The sequence below is a fragment of the Pezoporus wallicus genome, unplaced genomic scaffold (genome assembly GCF_028554395.1).
Source record: "Pezoporus wallicus isolate ANWC-B61680 ecotype Strahan unplaced genomic scaffold, APGP_CSIRO_Pwel_v1 scaffold_7107, whole genome shotgun sequence".
Taxonomy (NCBI): Eukaryota; Metazoa; Chordata; class Aves; order Psittaciformes; family Psittacidae; genus Pezoporus; species Pezoporus wallicus.
The window spans coordinates 7,679,518-7,698,526 of record NW_026642114.1 but is presented as its reverse complement, the minus strand read 5'-3'; the positions used below and the strand labels follow the sequence as shown (position 1 = coordinate 7,698,526).

The 19,009-nt window shown below is 45.9% G+C and overlaps 1 protein-coding gene across 8 annotated transcripts; it reads right to left on the bottom strand.

Moving 5' to 3' along the window:
* Positions 1-113: 113 nt before the first annotated feature.
* On the bottom strand, positions 114-17,507 carry COPS7B (COP9 signalosome subunit 7B). 8 transcript variants are annotated; one of them, XR_008974671.1, is made up of 8 exons: positions 17,485-17,507; positions 15,245-15,420; positions 13,983-14,058; positions 12,383-12,471; positions 11,574-11,776; positions 10,206-10,311; positions 3,029-3,132; positions 114-263 (listed from the first exon to the last, which is right to left on the bottom strand). XR_008974671.1 is itself a non-coding variant. In XM_057427385.1 (7 exons), exons 2-7 carry the CDS (start codon positions 15,404-15,406, stop codon positions 3,958-3,960), a joined length of 648 nt encoding a protein of 215 aa, XP_057283368.1. In that variant the 5' UTR covers positions 15,407-15,420; positions 17,485-17,507; the 3' UTR covers positions 3,139-3,957. The 8 variants fall into 8 exon arrangements, 4 of the variants coding, with proteins under 4 accessions (XP_057283368.1, XP_057283369.1, XP_057283366.1 ...); XR_008974673.1 differs by lacking the exon at positions 114-263 and adding an exon at positions 3,847-3,969 and having other exon boundaries at positions 985-3,132; XR_008974674.1 differs by lacking the exon at positions 114-263 and adding an exon at positions 3,847-3,966 and having other exon boundaries at positions 985-3,132.
* Positions 17,508-19,009: the final 1,502 nt, after the last annotated feature.

Here is a 19,009-nt window from a genome sequence, read left to right as displayed (position 1 = left end):
TCAATCATCAGGTTAGACGCACACACATGACGTTTCTAGCCTCGTGCAACAAAAGCGTCTGTCAGAAACAAGTACCCACCTCTGGTGCCCAGAGTCCAGCTGGATGGGGAGCAGCAGCCTATGATGTTGCCTATGGGGAACAAAATCAAGGCCCCAGGAAGGAGGGAGGCAGGAAAGGCAGCTGGCAGCTCAGTGCCCTGCCTGAGAGTCAGCTAGAGCCTTCCAGAGATGCTGGTAGGTAATGACAACCCTCTGTCGAGGCTCTGCAAGGCAAATACAACACTTGTGAAGGTCCCCCTACTTGCTCCACCTATCTTCTAAGGGAAGGGGCTGTAACAGGAGCTCATGAACAGATGCCCATCAGAAGGGACTGTCCACTGTTACCCTGCAAACCTACAGGACAATAAGTATTCACATACTGTGCAGACCTTGCACACCAGGTCTGAACAGTGGTGTTACTGCAGGTCCCCCTCAGGGTCCTGGTTCTTGAGCATGGAGCCAGAGGAGTGACCACAACAGGTACCAAGCTGGGAACAAGGGGGAGGCCAATCCCCCTTCCAGTTCTGTGTCTGCTGCAAAGCCAGAGCTGGAATGAAACCATCTGCCTGGTGACAGAAGGCCTCTCCTCAACAGAACAAGACTCAGGAATTCAATCCACAAAATCTGACCTCCTAAGTGAGGCACAACTTGAGATCAGGCTGGGGGATATCCCAGCGATCGCAGCCTGGGGTCACATACAGTCTGGATCGCTGTTACTCCTCTGCAGCATAATCCCACAGCAGAATCCTTCCATCAACTGGGCTTCCTGGAAAAGAGCAAGCCCAAGGAAAAGAACAAAGCTGCACTGCAAAAGGACACTAGTTTGGCAGGAGAGTGATCAGAATGAGAGTTCTCTGTGCAGAGGGAGCGGGTAACAGTTTGGCTCCTCACTTCGCTGCTTCCACTCTGAGCAGCGTAAGTCACCCTCACTCAGCATGCTGGTTTCCCACCTGTAGGACAGGAACACCGTGCCCACACAAGGGTGTGGGCTGATGTGCAAGAGAGAAGGCAGCGCTCTGGTGAAAGAGCACTTGGGAAAACTTTTGGATCCATTCAATTGTAGCACCCATATGGCACAACCAGACTGGTGTGTTTGACAGCCAGAGTGACACTGAGAACACTTGTCAGTTTTCAGAGCACTGACAAGCACCTTCCTCAGTTTAGAAGATAGGCCAGAACGGGAAACAGAAACAGCTCCTTAGAGCACAGCAAGCATCTGATAAGGTCACAACTGGGTCTCCAGACAGGGGCTCAGTAGGAAACAAGGCCAGCAGGAAATAGGGGCCACAAGAATATAATTAAGAGGGGAGAAGGCATCGCATGCAGCAGAAACAAACTGATCTCACATCACTGCCTCCCTTGTGGGCCAGCTAGGTCAAACTCTCATGACATCCAGTAAAAGGATCCAGGGCTAGCACTGGGAAACTCCCTTGCCACATCCCAGCCCAGAGACAGCATAACTGAACAGGAAGAGCAGTCCTGGATGCAAGCTGCAACCTCAGGGGGCTGGCATGTGACATCTCCACAGCAAGCTCTGCATTTAGCAGAGGTGTTTACATGCACCTGGAAGCAATGGTGGCAAGAGTCCCAGGCTCCTCTGTTCACACTCAGGTCAAACTAACACCCATGGGACCTACACATTTCCTGCACTACCACCTGAATAAGCAGTAGCCACATTCAGCTTCAAAGTGTGAGTACCTGTGACATGACCCAGGGACAGCCCCAGTTTCCCCTTTCCAGGAGCTATTCCTAGCACTAGATGAGCCATAGACCTCCAGCCTGAAAAAGCACACTGCTCTCTAGTTAAACAGGCTAAGAGCTTTCTCTAGCACTGTTCTAACAAGTGCCATGCAAAGCCCAAACAAGCAGGAGCAGACCTTAGAGCTTCCACAACAGGGACACAGAGGCCCGCAAACGTGTGGGAAATCAGTTCTCTTCCCCCAGCCCACACTGTATGTGTTTCTTTGGTACCATTAGTGCAACTTTTCCAAGGTATTTATTGCTGAAGGGTTGCAAAGCCCAGCTCAGGTGACAGCAAATCCCAAACCAATGAAGAAAAGCTCAGAGCAGGACAGCAGTGGAATTTTCCAGCTGGAAAGGGCACACATGCCCCTGTCACTTGCTCTAGGACTTCTCCAAGCATAGGCTGCTTCCTGCAGAATGTAGAAAAACAAAGAGAAGGAATCACAAGGCAGCTTCCAGAGGGAGCCTGTGCTTGACACAAGCACAAGTCAAAAACAAGAAGGGAATTGAACTCGGGCCCACTCCTGTCAGTCAGAAACCACCCTTGTCAGAAGGGATGGCAGCACTAACCAAACCAGGCAATTCATTAGGCTGGGGCACATAGCAAAAGCCCATGCTCTCTGGAGCAGAACTACAGTGAAAATCCAGGGTAATGAGTTGCAAACTGCTTTTGTAAATGACACTTCTGCAGTGACTCTGGCAGGCTGGGAAAAGAGCTAATAGGAAAATCATTAAGTAGCATCCCTTTGATACTGTTGAAAGACACAGGCTATTTTTCCTGCCCCCTGCATAATTAACCTGGCATATTACCCATAATACTGCAAGCTGATAGTCCCATGGTGGACCACTTCAGCTTCATCAGGGGAAAAGAAGGGTATGGTACATAGGAGGAAGATGACTTCTTAAAGCTTAGAAGCTTTGAGAACCCCCCTCACTCATACACACACATCTTCAATTCCATCAGCAATGAACCTCTGCCCCACCAGGAGAGCAAAGCACTCTATAAACCTCTGCCACAAAGTCATCACACAAGTGAGAGGTTGTCCTGGGAAATGCATCTGTGGAGGAGCTGATGTGCTCAAGGTTGCTTTCTGCAGCTGTAGGAGAGCTGGGATAGGACACAGCTCTCTGCTTTGCCCCTTATTTACATCACTGCCCTTGTCCTTAAATTTCCATTATGCTAACCCAGGCAATAGTTTGCGCCTCCTTAAGTGAAGAACAGCTCTGAGGAGTAATGCCTACCCACCTGGCTTGTCTGCCAGCAAGGAGAGGTGTCATCTCAGTCGTGATGTAAAAGGTATAGCATCACAGCTGGCAGCTGATCCTGTAGGAACTGGTGCTCTCTAACAGCTGTGAAGGTGACAATGAAACACCAAGATGTTACTTATTGTATCAGCACAAATCAGCCCTAGGACTGCTAATCATAAGACAGTGACTGAAACATTAGGGCTGAGATAAAACAGCATCTTCTGAAAGAGTCTGGAGGGAAAGACAGCATCACTTCCAAACTTCATACCCATGAAGCTGCAGCCCTACAGCCAGCCAAGCTCAAAATACTCACAAAAAGGCTTATCCCTGATGAAGCACAGCTTCACTTACCACCCCCATCAGCTCTTCTGGAAACAGAGGTATCATGTGTGCACGACCATTAAAAGAAATGCCTAACAACACAGAGCCTCTTCAGGAGGCCCGGACCTGTGGAAAGGTGTCCTATCTTTTACTAAAATTACACCAAGCAAGGACTGCTTGCACAGAGCCTTTTGCACTCTGTGGGGAAATACACATTTCAGGACTGTTAAATGACCTTGTGGCATCCCATTCCTGTCTGGAATCTCCAGTGTGTATATTCATTCACTAGAGCAGGGACATCTCTCCTTCTTGACAAGAAAAAGCCATGGTCACAGCTATCCCACTCATGCAATTCGCAACCTGTAGCAAATATATCAGGGCATCTCACAAGATGGAAGTACCACCACAGAGCCACTAGGAAGCAGGGTGCAGCTCAGCCTAGAGGGTAAATAAGCATTCTCCTTACTATACACCTCTCTAGCTTCAATCACTTACCTCTGGTACCTCTGCAGTAGGGCCAAACTTGATGAAATATCAGCAAAATGTCAGCAGTCCCTGAGAGACACCGACCTTCACCATGGAGCAGAGTGAAACAATGACCTATTTCTAAAAACTCTGCTGAGAAATTCAGTCAGACTGTCAGATTAAAATTCCATTAAAAAAATACAAGGTTAAGGTTACAAGTACTAACTGAGATCACTCTAAACTTTACTTATCTCAAAGCATCTGGGTTTCTCTCAGATTACACAAAAAATAAGATAGACAGATTTGGGTTTTAGTTCCTTTGCATTAGATCACTGCTATACAGGACTTGGGGCAGTGGGTAACACAGGAGAAAACTCTGTATGGGATTAGGTGCCAGAGGTCTGGCTAGCTGGTACCTGTGGGGCAGATTCTTTCATTTCTCCCTTCCCCATTACTCAGAATGAACAGCAACCTTGTTTCTCTCCATTGCAAAGCCTGCACCAGGCTCAGACACTGAAGTGACAAACAGCAGCACCAACATACCTACAAATGCATCAGCTTTGACTGTTGCACTTTGACTGAAGATGAGCTTTACATGGTTCTCAAAATGAAAGGCCTCTCTAAACAGCTTAGATGCACTCGCATAAATCTGTACAAACAAAGTTTAGGAAAAGTGTGTTTTACCCATGCAATTTGTTACATTTCAATACAGCTATCAAAATTCATGGCACTCTCCCTTCTGCCTTCACTGCAATGAGTAAGCCCAGCTCCCTTTTTATGCACACGGACCAATGCATTTCCCCCGCACAGGATAAGCAGAACACTAAAACCAAAACCACTCACTGGGTTTTGTGTAATTTTCCATTCCTCCAGCAACAGAACGCTGTTCAGCAAAATTCACTTTGCAGGGCTGGCGGGAAAATGGCCATCTCTTACCACCACTCTCTTCTATGGGAACCAAAGGTTCCCCTTCCCCAGCCTCACTTTGGACAGCAGCTCTGCAGGTCCTACTCCTGTATGTGAGCCATGGAGAGGGGCTGCAAGCCTGCGTGCAGCTCCACAAGCACCCATGGGATTTTCAGAAGACTACACAAGGCTGACTGCGGGATGCGTCTCCAGTCTGAACATCAGCATCACTGATTTTCCCTCCTGCTCTCAATGGAAGACTAAGCTAACATTCCTCTTATTAAACAAGGTGAGGAGGGAAGTAAAGGATAGATTTGGAGCCAAAACTTTTTTATTATTTTCTGTAAAAAGACTGACATCAGCATTGCTTTATCGTGTTCCAGAATTGCCTGATGTTAGCTGGTATCAACTGAGTCACAGCAGGAATGCCAGGGACATTTGTTAGCATGAGGCACAGCTTTTAGGGCTAGGGCAGTCTACCAGCACTGCAATCAGCCGAGATCCTCTCTTTCATTTTCCAGCTCAGTGCTCAATTCCATATTAAACAAGCACTAGTACAAGTGGAGCTGCGGAACATGAAGCTAGACTATAAAGCCCTGAAGAGCAGAGGGAAGGCAGCTCCTTCTACTTTGTCTCCCTCCGGGTGGAGCAGGCAAACAGAAGTTCAATAGCTCAAGCTTTGTCCTGCTCCAATATTGAAGTGAGCTGCAGCTGGAGCGGCCCACTGCTGCCGTAAAACAAAGTAGGGCAAGATGCTCTCCCCACATCAGGGAGCAGTGTCCAGCAGCGCACAGACAAGCTGTGTTGTTGCCTCCAGCAGACGCATGCAATACATGGGAATTTGCATTAAATCTACCTCTGCTTCCACCTCCCTCTTGTCCTACAGCATAATTAAGCTCCCTAGGCACTCCCCACTCAAAACTGTCTGCAATTCAGCCCTCACCAGCACCCAGTTCACACAACTCTGCTCTGAGTTGCTGCACTTCCTGTAAGTCACGGGGGCAATGCAGTCTTTTATCTGCTGTCCTTTTCAAACAGCACAGCACCTCCTGCATCCTTCTCTGTTAACAACTATGCCTTCTGCTTGATTCCTGGAATAGCTTCTAACTGTTTCGTTCAAGCCAGATTCATTAACCAGCTGCTGCAGAGCTGTTTGCCTCCCCCAGGTACTCTCTGCATGTCATTTGTTAATGACTCATCTCAGACTGGGCTCATTGCAAAGACACCCCCACTCCTTTTGCAGCACCAAGCGCGTTGTTGGCACACCAGGAAAGCCAAACATGCAAACAGCTCAGTTCTCTCCAATACCTCATTCAATTCTCTGTCCTCTATTGCCATCAAACATAGGACAGCTCTTTATTCGAAGTGCTATTTTCTCTCTTGCTTCTTTGCTGATCAAAGGCAGTGTGTACTGAAGCATAAATAAGTTCTTCACCTCCAGCCAGGCTTTGAGAACAGCAAAACCGTACAAACTTGAAAACTTCCAACACACTAAAGAAGTTTCAGCAAACTAAAGTGGCTCCTGTAACTGGCAGGGAATAAACACTAAGGATGCTAAACTCACATCTATCTCCTCAGCAGACTGTGGCTTGCCGAGGAGCTGATGTGATTTCCAAAGGCATTTGTATTACTCCTGCCTCTCTGCAGCACTGATATTAAAAATGGGAAGGCAAGAGAACAGCTAGTGAGGACTACTGAACCTCTCCTCACTATTCAAACCCAGAGAGGAACTGGATGACCAGTACACTGCAGCTGTCCACACAGGAAGCCAGAAACAGACTCAGTCCATCTCCATCACACAGATCTATTAGACTTGGGTACACAAAGTCTCAAGGTCCACCTACACCTCCTGAGAAGCTGTCAGCTAAACACTGCAAGAAGCTAGTACAGAAATTAGTACTGCCACTGCTTGGGAAACAGTTCCCTGAAAATATAGGGGAAAGCTTCTTGCTCTGGCCTTACGCACTTAACATTCTTCCCTGGCAAATTTCTGACTAACATTTCTAGGGGAGAGAGAGCTGGCAAAGAATCAGAAACAAAGCAACTTGACCCAGAGGATGCTGGATAGGAGGTATTTAGGTCCACCTCTCAAGATTAAAAGCTAGTGTGCCTGCACTGCAGGAGAGGAAAAGGAGAGGAATTTACTTTCCCAAGTGTACAACAGATCCCGTGACTGAGGACTGAAAACACACAGACAGCAAAGAAGTCTGGTAGCAACAAGAAGGCACAAGCAAGTGCAGGTGAAAGCTGACTGCAGGACTGGAGCACTGTCACAGTCCTCTGCTTAAACGGCTCCCCTGCCCACTCACAGGAAGCCCTTCTCTTTACAGCATGGAATGCAGTGAAATGCAGGGGCCAAACTGCAAAGCAGTCCTCTGCCAGACCCAGAGGAAGGTATCAACTGGCCTAAGACAGAGCACAGATATAAACCATCCACAATCAGGAATTAAAGGTGTTTAGGCTCAGGACTCTGGGCTCAGCTACTGGCTTTGCTACAGATCCTTCTGCACAAATTTGGACAAAGATGAACTACTGACAAAATGGGAAGAGCACTTCCCTGACTCCAAGATTCATCAGGGACATTAGTCAGACCTTCTGATAATGTAACATCAAGTAAATGCTCAAGTGAACAAGTGCTGTTGGATTACAAGCCTAAAGCAGCCTCAAAGCCAAAACTCCAGACTCTGACATTAAATCAGCATTTTTAATTTTTTTCTAAAATGTGCTTTTTTGTGAATTGCTGTTTCAATGCCAACCCCACCCTCACCCTTAAAAAAAAACCACACCTTGCCAAACTAGGTGCAAATCACCTGAAGTTAGTCTGTAACAAATAAAAAACACAAAACAAAAGCTGAAATGCTTTAAAATCACAACAATGTACAAAAAAAAAGGGAGGAAAATACAACCTGAAAGAGTTCAAAATTCAGAAAAACTAGTCAAGTCCATTGCTTCAGCTGCTGCGACCCCTGCCAGTGGGTCCTAGGCCACCAGCATGGCACAATGCTAAACAGGCTCTTCTCCCATGCAGACTAGCGTCGCTAGCATCCAAGAAGAGCAAATGCATTACCCTCTGAAGGTATCAGTGGGGGAAACAACTCACAAGCAGCTCTGGGAGGTCACATCACATTCAGAAGAAACAGTTTCTAGTATGCGCCTAACCACCTGCAATAAGGAAGTCTTGAAAGAGCATCCTGCTTCCTGCTTCTTGTATTGATGCCTCAGAGATGCAGAACAGTGCTATAAATCTGTGAGAGATTAAAGGGCTTAGTAAGGGCAGTAAACAGACAGTTAAGTAAACAGCCCAGCACTAGATCTCATCTTCACAGAGTGAGGTAGTGTGACTTTCACCCTAGTTTAAAATAGACAGGGGTAGCGAAAAAGCTGAAGACTTCCATGTAAAGCAATTCCTGGCCTAGAAACCTTTCTGAGCTCCCTCTGGGAACGAAAAAATCTGTGTTGATGGCTTCCTTGCTCCCAGCCTGGCTTTGGCAGCCACACTTCAACCCTGGGATTCAGACACTTCCTACAGAAGTTCTCCCAAGACCTGATTTAGTACAGCAGCTTCCTCAAGGTTAAGCAGCAATGAAACTGGCTGGGAGGGAGCAAAACTGTCCACAGACTTTTTTTTTCTTCTGTCCTGCCCCCTTTGGTTAGTCCCTTTCTTTAGAAGTCCCTCTTTACAGGACCAGAAGAGGGACACCCTGAAAATTAATAGGGGCTGTACAGGGTAACTTAGCCAGGTGCTGCTAACTAGAAGCTGTTTCAAGCAGAGCTTTTATTTGCCAGCCTGGAAAGGACTGGCCCAGAACCCACTGAAAAAGGAGACGCAGGCCCTTGTTTGCTCCTCCTGTTGTCATTCCTAGCTGAATGACACTTAGATGGTATGTTCTAGTGACGGCTGGAAACCAGCCCTTTGACTTTGGATATCTTCTTTGTGGGCTGCCTTTGTTCTGTGTGTGGAGGGCACTCTCGCTCTACCAGCTGCTGTTCCATCTCCTGTGCCGACGACGAGGCTGTAGCTTTTAATGTTTTCTTTATGTTTGTGACCTGGCCAAGAAGAGACAATGAATCAGCACCTGCTTCTTCCTCCCCTGGCAGCAGAAACTCTGTTCATAAGCATACTGAAAAATCCTTGGAGTACAGACTGAAGTTTATAAAATAAACTCTCCCACCAGAAATACGCTCTGCACTTGAGTTTATTAAAGGTAATGTTTCATCCTCACAGCCAGAGCTGTTAATATTTCCAGTCTGGGTCCAATACAGAATAACTAGAGGTTACTTTTTTTTTTTTCCCTAAGAGACAACAGCACAATATTGTACCAGCTTTCTGGCTGGCAGAGCAACCTGCTACTGCCTTGGTGTAGAATGCTGCCATTCACCACACCAGAAACAGGAAGGACAAAGGAAACTGTGAAATAAAAACCCAAACTTACACATAGAACAGCACTTGAAAAGGGAAAATGCCATCTGGCCCAGCTGGCTGTGTGAGCTACAGATATTTGCTAGAAGCAGGAACAGGAATTGGTCTAGTGGGAAGCAGCAGTAGTGCTTCTGTTACTCTGGCTGAAAAGAAGAGATCCAGGACCAGGCCCCACATTCTGTCCCCTGGAGCCCTGTAGGGCTCACCAGAAGTACAACGAGTAATGCTTAAAAAAACCCCATGGGCCAAAACAAGTTTGGGAGTCAGCTGGCCAGCTCCAGGTCAAAGGCATCTGCCAACCCAAATGCACTATGGATGCCAGTCAAGCCGCCAAACATACTGCTTCAGAAGGCAAATGTAAACCCGCAGGGATACAACTCTCCAAGAAATAAAGCCTGAGAAAGTGTCTCGGGAGGACCATTTTCACCTTTACAGCTGTATTAGCCAAGATTTGTTCTCACAAGTAAATACACATCAGCAGTGACTAAAATCGCGTGCCCGTGCTGCCATCTACCGCCTAGTTGCGCATGGAACAGAGGCAAAGAGCTCCTGGGTCACACTGCTGAAGAGTGTGCCAAAGAGCCCTGTCTGAGTGCTCAACCTGATCCCCCAAAGCAAGGTGCTGAGGACATTTTTGCAAAAGCAGTGAGACTCGAGAGATTTTTATTACACTTTCAGGTTTAAAACAACTGTTTTTCCTTCCTTCCTTCCTGCCTTGTACAAAAGGAACAGAATTGCATCAAAGCTCTGTTAAAAGCACACTTTTCCTAATAAAGCAATTCAGAAAACCATAGCTAGTGCAGTCACCTAGCCTAAACTTATAATAATTTTAAAAGAAAAGTTCCAACCTGCTAAAAGTGGGCAAATTTGGTATTTGTGTTGTTACCAGGACATGGAAGCAGACGTGTTTTCTCTCTACCCCAAACCAGCATATCTGATTTGCATGATTGCTAGCCTATTTCAGAGATGCCATGAACATTAACCAGGTGTTATCAGATTATTGTCTTCAGTAAACAAACATTTATCAAAAGCATAGAGCAGTCTGAAGTGACTCTATACCCACCTCGATCTCTACCTGCTGTTGAGTTCGGTGATGGTTCTCTTTGTATTGGTTGGCTCTAAGTACTTGCTGCTCAATTCCTAAAAGAACCGCTTCACAACCATCACACCTGCAAGATACAAACAATATCAGTGTTTATGAGTTCTCTTTGGAGCAGCTCAATTGGGCAATCTGAAAAATCATGCTTGCCTAGAAGTTTAGGAGATTATTGAATTGATACCCCCTGCTTAAAGAGGGGGTATAAAAGCTGGCAAGAGAAAGCTTTACTGCTTATTCAATGTATTTCACAGTATTCTTCAGAGTCCATGTTACTCTTACCATCAAAAAGTGCAGGTTCAATGCACTTTCAACTTCCTTTTCAGTCAGAATTATGGCTTAAATGGGGATGCAAAACATTTTTCAGAAGTAAAATTTTAAAATTAAAAAGTCATATTAAGATAACCCCCTTGCCTATTAAGTGTTCAAAAGGCAAGCATTCAACACAACTTGTAACTGGAGAGGACAGAAAGCAAATTGGCAGTGGGTTCATTGTTACCTTCCAAACAATGCTGCAAGGGCCTGGAAGCTGCCAGAGCCCTCCTGCCATGTAGGGATTGAGGGAGTTGAAGTAGAAAAGCAAAAAACCTGCCCCAACCTCAGGACAACGTATTTGCCCAGAAGTTTAATTACTTTTCATGCACTCATTACCATAGCAACTAGGAAGGAATTCCCAGCCAGCTCAGAACCTGCCACAGGCTCCACAGTCTACGGGGGAATTTTTCTGGGTGGGAAGGGAATCCTACAAAAAGAAGAGAAGCAGCTTCCTGGCAAAGGTACAAAAAGATAGTACCACAGTCTCAGTATGGTTGCATGTAGCCTGCATTTGCAGAAACAAAAAGAAGGCAAACAAAAGCATCTGAAACTTCAAACTTGAAGAGGCATCCCCTCAAAAGAGCTGTGATTCTCTAGAACTTGCCCATACAGTTCTCATCACAGTGAAAATGCTGAAAAGTAATGGACTGTTCTGTTTTTGTTACCGAGTATAACAGCAGAAAGGGGAGTAGCTCCCACTTACAAGACCATGAGTCCAGTTTGGCATGTCTGTTTGAAAAGGCCTGACTCCTAGCTAGGGTTCTGCCATGTAAAAGCTCTGCTAAGAGCAGAATCTGAAGACCTAGTACACTCTGGCTTGATACATAAGACAAATGGAATCCTCGATGGGATCCTGGAAAACTTGCCCTATAGACTCCTCCTCCAATGTTGCCTATTTACAGCATAAAAGTCCTGATTAATGGAACATGGTGAAATTGAGCCAGCACTTGAAACTTTGAGGCAATTAAAAAACAAGACAAGCTATGTACAAGAACAAGGAAGGTGGAGAGGCTGCCTCACCATTCCTGGAGTGTTTTGACAATGTTACTGATGTCCTTCTTCTGAATGTCTCTGCCGATACAAAAGTCCACCTCTAGCACCTGGTTTCGCTGATCCAGCTTCCCCTGGATAATATCTGTATAAACCGCTTCAATAATAAGATCTTCCAACTCCCTCAGATTTTTCATATCCAGATCCTTCAGCAATACAGAATAGGGAATGCACTAAAAACAGCAAGTCCAAGAATAAGTTAACAGCCCTAGAGCCAAAATGAACAGTTAAGTGTCAGGTCAAGACCCAAATGTTTATTGTATCCTACACTTTAACCTGCAAGTACATCATTGACTGATTGTGGCAGAGCAAACACCTGCTACACCTGCTACATGATATTCTGCCTCAACTTTGGTAATTTTTGAAGCTCTGGCATAACACATTCTGGAGGAAAAAATGAGAAGTAGATGATTTTAAGAGTGCTGCTTTGTTTTCTCTAGAGTAAAAGTCAGTGTTTTTAAGAATCTCAAGACTCAGTATTCCTTGCAACACTGTTTGCTGTTTCTTCAACTGCAGCTGTTAAAGAAGCCATACAAAGTTTCCCAGCCCTACCTGACCAGTTTGTGTGGAAGCTCTGATACCCCCACATCTCATCCATGGAAATCCACTAAATCCATGTCCCAAATGCACCACAAGAGAATACTACACATTACAGATACCTTCCTAGTTGCAGGATTTTTTTGTGTGTACTCATGAAGTCCAATACAACTTCAATATTAAAGAATCAATGTAATTTTCAAAACCAAAACCACATCTTTATCATAAACAGTGTACTTTACCTTCATTCTGGATGCCAGGCTTACAATCGTCAAGTGTTTCAGCTTGTTTTTCTGAGTCACTGTTAATTCAGGTAGGTTATCTTTGTTTGCTGTTAATGTTAAAAAGATGAGATTCAGGACCTGGCTTCGAGGATTATATAGTCAAGGCTGCAGAACTTCAGGATGGTTACACTAAACCCTGAAAAGCTAAACTCTTCCAGCTACTGCGGGTGCTGATGAGCAGAGAGAGCTGATGCTGACAGATTAGCACACTCAAGGAGAAGGAAAAGTTAAAAAAACAATTTGGCAATTCCATTCTCTGCTTCTTTAGTAATTCTGGTTTTGGAATCAGAGTGTAATTCACATCTACACAAGCACTGTTCTGTCAAAACAGTTGGTCAATGCTGTGTTTCTACCACCAAGTAATTTTTGTTTCATTAATAAGCTGACAGAATAAAATCTTCCCCCTTTGCTGATCTGGTTGTAAATACAGCTGGTTTTATTTCTCTGAAAAACTGAAGAATTTAGGGTTGAAAGTGTAAAGTACCAGGCTGAGGAAGAGAGGAGAAACTGTTAATCTAGATGGCCTTACTGTCATTGTATTATAGCCATATGCTTCATGAATATTTAAAAACAGAAGGGAAACTGGCAGCTTTCCAAAGCAAAGAAACTCTTTAAAATATCCACTTTAATGGAAATTAGTGTTTCAGGACTACTCAATTTCTCCCTCCCATCCCACCTCATTCAATGCTCTTCATTTTGACCACTTTTCCCCCTTTCTCTTTCTTCATTAGAAAAGGAACAAACTGTGCTGTCCCATGCTGGGACACAAGGTCCACACACAGCAAACAACCCTCTAACCAGTCACAGAACTCATAAGGCTCGTGTTGCTCCACAGCCACTGGAATTTCCAGTCCTTGTACTTACAGATGCCACTTCTCCTTACTGGAACTAGGGATCTCATCTACCACAGTGGCAAGCAGCACCATGACAGAATTATTTGTCACAATCTGTAATGGTCTGGATAAGGCTGCTACCCACAAATGAAGTATTAAATTGCAGCAGAACAGAAGCATAAACACCAGAGATAAAAGCACATCTCAACAAATACTAAGATGATTCACACATAGTCCTTCTGAAGCCATATAAAAGTCATTATTTCTATTTGTAGTCTAGCTAAGAAATTCTTCATTTTGTTTAGAAATGCTGTCACAGAATAAAAGGTTATCCCAAAAGCCATATAGGTTTTTATGAATAATGCAGGACAATTTTGCTTAAGTTTTCTGCAGCTTCCGTAACTGGTGTCATCTAAATTTCAAAACAGATGTCTAAAATTGCACTCCACAGAGGTAAGTGGCCTGGGAACAATGAATACTGCTACAGGCCAATTCAATCTAGTGCTGCAGTCCCATCCAAGCCAGTAAAACACCGTAGTCTCTAGCCTTTCCTTCACATTTTAGCAATTAAAAAGCACACACGATCCAAAGACCCTCTATGAACAATTCTCCTTGCAAGCAAATTCTGCTCTTAGACACTTTCACCCAGCCACACTATGCCACGTACCACAGAAAGCAAAGGACAACCTAGTCTCACACTCTGCAAACAGGCAGCAGTTTCTTACCTACATAATCTGGGTATGTTCCGTACGCGAACAGGTTCAGCAACTGGAAATAAGCAGCATTAGACCCTTCAGCAAGCTGGATGGTAAGAAAACAAAATAAATTCCATGTAACGTGTTAACAGCCAACACAAAACCTTTCACAGGTATTTTCACCAGGGAATGTTTTAAGTCTACAAAGAACAATCAGTAAACAGAAAAGCAATTACGTCATGATCTTAAACAGCTGGCCTTTTCTAAGGCCTCATGAGCAGCAGCAAAGTTCAGCAGTTTTAAGAGTCAAGATGATCGAGTCATTTCTATGCACCAGAACTTAACTACAGTTTGGACTGCCAACTGCTTTGTGTAGCACCTTAGGAGGTAAAATGAAAAAGGTGACTCTTAATTTCAGCTGACAACCTACATGGCCAGGTCTTCTCATCATGTAACAAGCAAGCAAGCTATGGTGTCAGTTGGTTAAGCATTTATTACTGGGAAAGCTAAGACAGCTTGCCTGCAGAGCCACAAAAACTTCAAAGCAAAGCAAGCTTAAGCATTTTGAGTGCATTTGAAAGTAATAGCACTCCTCTTGCATGCAAACACATCACTGGAATAACTGCAGCACCAAGCAGTGACTGCTATTGAGATCCATTTGCTGCAAATGGATCCAGGAAAAAAAAACGTACTTGCGATTTGATGCTGAATAATCATAGAAGCATTTTTCAGCATATCCAAGAGCCTATTTGGAAAGCCAAACTTGCTGTACACCACATTACCCCAGCTGCAGAGATACTCAACCTAGATTCCCTCATTATAGTAGAGGAGGGTGCTGGCAAGGAATTCCCAGTAAAAACTCTGTAGCTTTCTTTCCACCTTGGTTTGAAATGGCTTGGATTTGGTTACCACCCAGGCCTGATACACGAAACATCTGTTCACAAGGACTTCTGGAGAGCACTGAAGTCATTTCCAGGACAATGAAGGAGTAGAAAGGGGATTTTTGTTTTGGCTGGGTAGGTGCCTTAAAATTGTTACTGTGCTACTACCTGGTGTTTGCTGTATTAGCAATGGCATTAAAGTAGCAAAGCTTTATATAGGTATTTTTTAAACATCTAATATATCCAGGAAAAAAAATCACTATCTCTCAGATGCAAACATCTCAGAACCAAGGTAAGTCATACCAGGGCCTTACTGGCACAGAAATTTCACGCAAAGGCTGTCTGTGCAAACTTCTGGGGATCTGCACTAGGAGTGCAGAAGGGGCATTAGGATAGATGTTTATCTCTTACCTCTTGCACATTCGTTAACTCCAATAGTTCTCCAAAGACATAAACCCCAGGAGCTTCCAGCACTTGATTTATAAGAGCAGTCAGAGCTGAGCCACTTGTACCTTTCGCTAGTAAAATAAACTGCTCTAGAAGATTGCAGGACGGCTTCTGTTCTCCTGCCATTCTAGGTTTTCAATCTGTCAATAAAGGAACATAGCATTAACACATCCTCACTTCTCTGCTGAATTCTGTCTGGTCATGGATCAGATGTGTAACGTTTCCGTGTCAGCATAGCCAAGTTTTTCTTCAGCATTCAGAGGCCAGGTCAGGAACCTATCAGGTTCAACTGATGATTTATCTGGGGAGCAAAAATGATTCATACAATATCTGAGCAAAATTTCTGCAGACTGTCTGGTCAGTTCCCTAAAAGGATTTACTCCTGCTAGTTGGAAAGGAATTTAAATTCCATGCTGTTTTCAGTCTTTTCCTTCTACTGATGCTGCCAAATAATGCCATCTGCAAAGATGTTTACTATCACGTCCATTAGAGGCCAGATACGACATCCTCCTTCTTAATTCACAGCTTCAAAACAGCAACTAATTTAATTCTCTGTGCAGAATGAATCCACCTTGTATGACCACACACCTTTTCCTTTGAAACTGGCTATGAATAAAATATGAGTACACACACAATTCCTATGGCTTTCTAAGTCTAAAAGGCAAAAAGATCTGTGGCCTGTAAGTAGCTTACCAGTCTACACTGTACAGCTGAAGTGTTTTGTGTTACCAGGAAAGCTTAAGTGATAAAAATACGCTTTCTACAAAGGCTCTATTTAAAGTCCCCATAAAGAGAGGTCTTTGTCTTCAGCCACTGCCCGACTTTTCTGCTGTGCACCGTTGCTTCCCAGCACCAACATGTTGCTTTTGAAACATGAAACACTCTTTATTAACAAGTTCAACAAAATAAGTTGTTTGCTTACAAACAACTAAGAAAAAACTTCCCAGGCATGTTATTCAGGCACCAAAGAACAGATAAGGGCTTTTTTGTGTTATGTGTGCTTCAGATAATTATCCAGTATAGCATGTAACCTTTACTCTGTGGAAATAAAAGAAGCACCAGAGAACCCATCTTGTTCTGTGTGGCCACTGGGACCACATCTGCCCTTGTGGGCGTTGTACAGTCACACAGCTGTTTGCACCATTTCACCATGCCTAACAAATTAAGACAACACAGCCAGCTTCCTTTATTAGTCAACTTCTAAAAATATCCTTTGCTCCATTCCATTACACCTGCAGGTACAAACAGTCTCAACCTAGGCAGGCAATCTTCTGTACTCTCCACACAAAGATTTCTCAGCGCTCAGTGTAAAGTCTCTTTAGGATTCTTTCCATCAGAGGCATACGTGCAGCCTGACGGAAGAGCACATCAGTTTTGACTGAGAAATCCCTGCAATACAGTAACACCCAATGTGGCTTCCTAATGCATCTGAGGGTACATCAGTACTATTCTCCCTGCTCACAGAGAAGGAACAGACACAGTGGACAATTTTCTCAGGAGAGTGGATGAACTGACTGAGCTGGGAATGAGATCCAGATTTCACAGTTCCTAAGCTATTGTCCTCCCTCACAAGTAATCGAAGCACATGCTGATGTATGAGGTTACAAAAAGCCTGACTAGGTTTATCCATGCCCTGCTAGAAAAGGCATACCAATTCTTTGCCCCTTTCCAAATTAACGTTCAGACACCCACGTTGCTATTGCAACCTGTCTGCACCAGCGTGACGCCGGGAGCATCTCTCTGCTCTTTCCACAGCCGACCTACCCTGCGGAGAAGTGACTGAACTACCAATGGAACGTACTTCAATGGAGCTTGCCCAAGGGCTACCAACAACCCATTCACGGTGACCAGCCGGACTTCTCCCCCTAGCCACGCCTTGCTGCAGCCTTTCCAAGGGGTTTCCCCGTTATGAGACGGAACGCAGACCCCGCGGCAGGCAGGCGGGCAGCAGGGCACGGAGGCCGCTCCCCAGACCCACCCACCACGGGGCCAGGAGTCGTGCCCCACCGAGCGGAGAGGGTGATTTACCCTGGATCCCTCCGCGGGGCCCCCTCGCCCCTCACCGCCACCCCGGTGCCTGCTCGTTTCTCAGGGTTCGGGGCGCCGCTCGCCCGGCAATGCCGAGACGCGGCTGCGGAGCTAGGAAGAGAAGGGGTCGGTGCGCTGACGGGCGAGCGAGAAGCTCCTCCCTCACCCAGCGTTACCTCTCCGCTCACGGCCTCCCGCCTGCGACTCCCACCGCCGTGCCCGCCGCGCCTCAGGCCGCCATGATGGCGGCGCCGGTGTCCCGCGCGCCGCTTCTTCCCCCGGAACGCTCGGCTGCGCGAGGAACGTTCCGGCCTCGGGACGCCTCCGAGACCCCATAGGCGCAGCCCGGCCCGGCCCCGGGTCCCGCGACCACTGGTGAGGGCGGCGGGACCCCGGAGCCGGGGACGGCGGTGTGGGAGGGGGGGACAGGAGTGGCGGCAGCTCCCCAGCCAACGCCGGCTCCACCGAGTCCCCAGCAGCCGTTTCACGACAAGGAAGCGAAGTTTCTGCCTCTTTTCTGGGGACTTGAGGTGCTGTGGCAGCATCGCGGGGCTTTTGAACCTCGAAATAACCTGTGTGAAGGACCACCACTGTTAAGTCCACACTATAGCATGTTCTTTGTTCTGGCAGCTTGGCAGCGCGGGTCTCTTTCACATCTACAGGTCCCATTCCTCTTCTGAGACCTTGAGTACGAACAGCTTTCAAGAAAGGATTAAATTTTCCTCTTCATGGCAAGAACTGGGCAATGCCCGAGAGGCTGAAGACTGAACGGTTGTGCAGGGCAGGACGATGGAAGCTGCTTGGGCCAGCCTTCCTGGGGTGTGAACGGAAAAAATACCAAGAGATGGGGTAAAAGATCACAAGGTGCCAGAAATGATTTTAAACTCCATCGGAAAATGGCCCATACAAATGCCAAGCCAAAGGGCAGAGCTCGGTCTGTGTTAGGGAGATGCAGGGATGGAGCTGGAGGGGTTGAGATCCTCTCCAGAGCAGAGATCAGGAGACAAAAGACACTCAGTGGGGTAGAACAGCACGGGTGGAAACCAGAAGGCTTTTGGGGTTGCTGCCCTCCTCGAGGCCTGCACACACATCTCTGCCATGCTGTGAATAAAGTGTGCTTCTGCTAAAAATGCTTTTCGCTGAGAGCAAAGTGCTTCTGGCTTTCAATCAGCTGCTCCTTGAAGATCAAACTATGGACCAGCAGAGTCAGGAGTGGGGAGCTTTCAGGGAATGAACATCAGAAACTTACCAGGAAAACTGACAGGGCTTAGCTTGTGCCTCAGAGCCATCCACAGCCAGACCCAGGGATTCTGTCTTCCAGACAAGGGGTGTCAGACAAGCACAGAGAAGTAGGCGTTGAGTTGCTGTTGTGATGCTCTGGGCTTCAAAGCAAATTGGATGTAGGAAACAGGCCCTGTTGCAGAAGGGAATTTAGCCAGGACTACAACAAGCCACTCAGTAATTTACTTAAGCCATGCTTAGATCTCATCTGCACAGGAAGGGAGAATTATCTCTTTAATCACATCCTCAACAGGCCCTCCACCATGGGTTGTGTCACTCCACAGACATGATGGAATTGTTGCCTTGGGAAAGCAGTGCATGGTCTTATCTCAAGACTTGTCACTGGATTTTGTGAGTCATTTTTGCAGCCTCCTGTTGGAGTCTGCAGGTAGAAATCAGTTGTTAGCCCTGTGCAGGTCT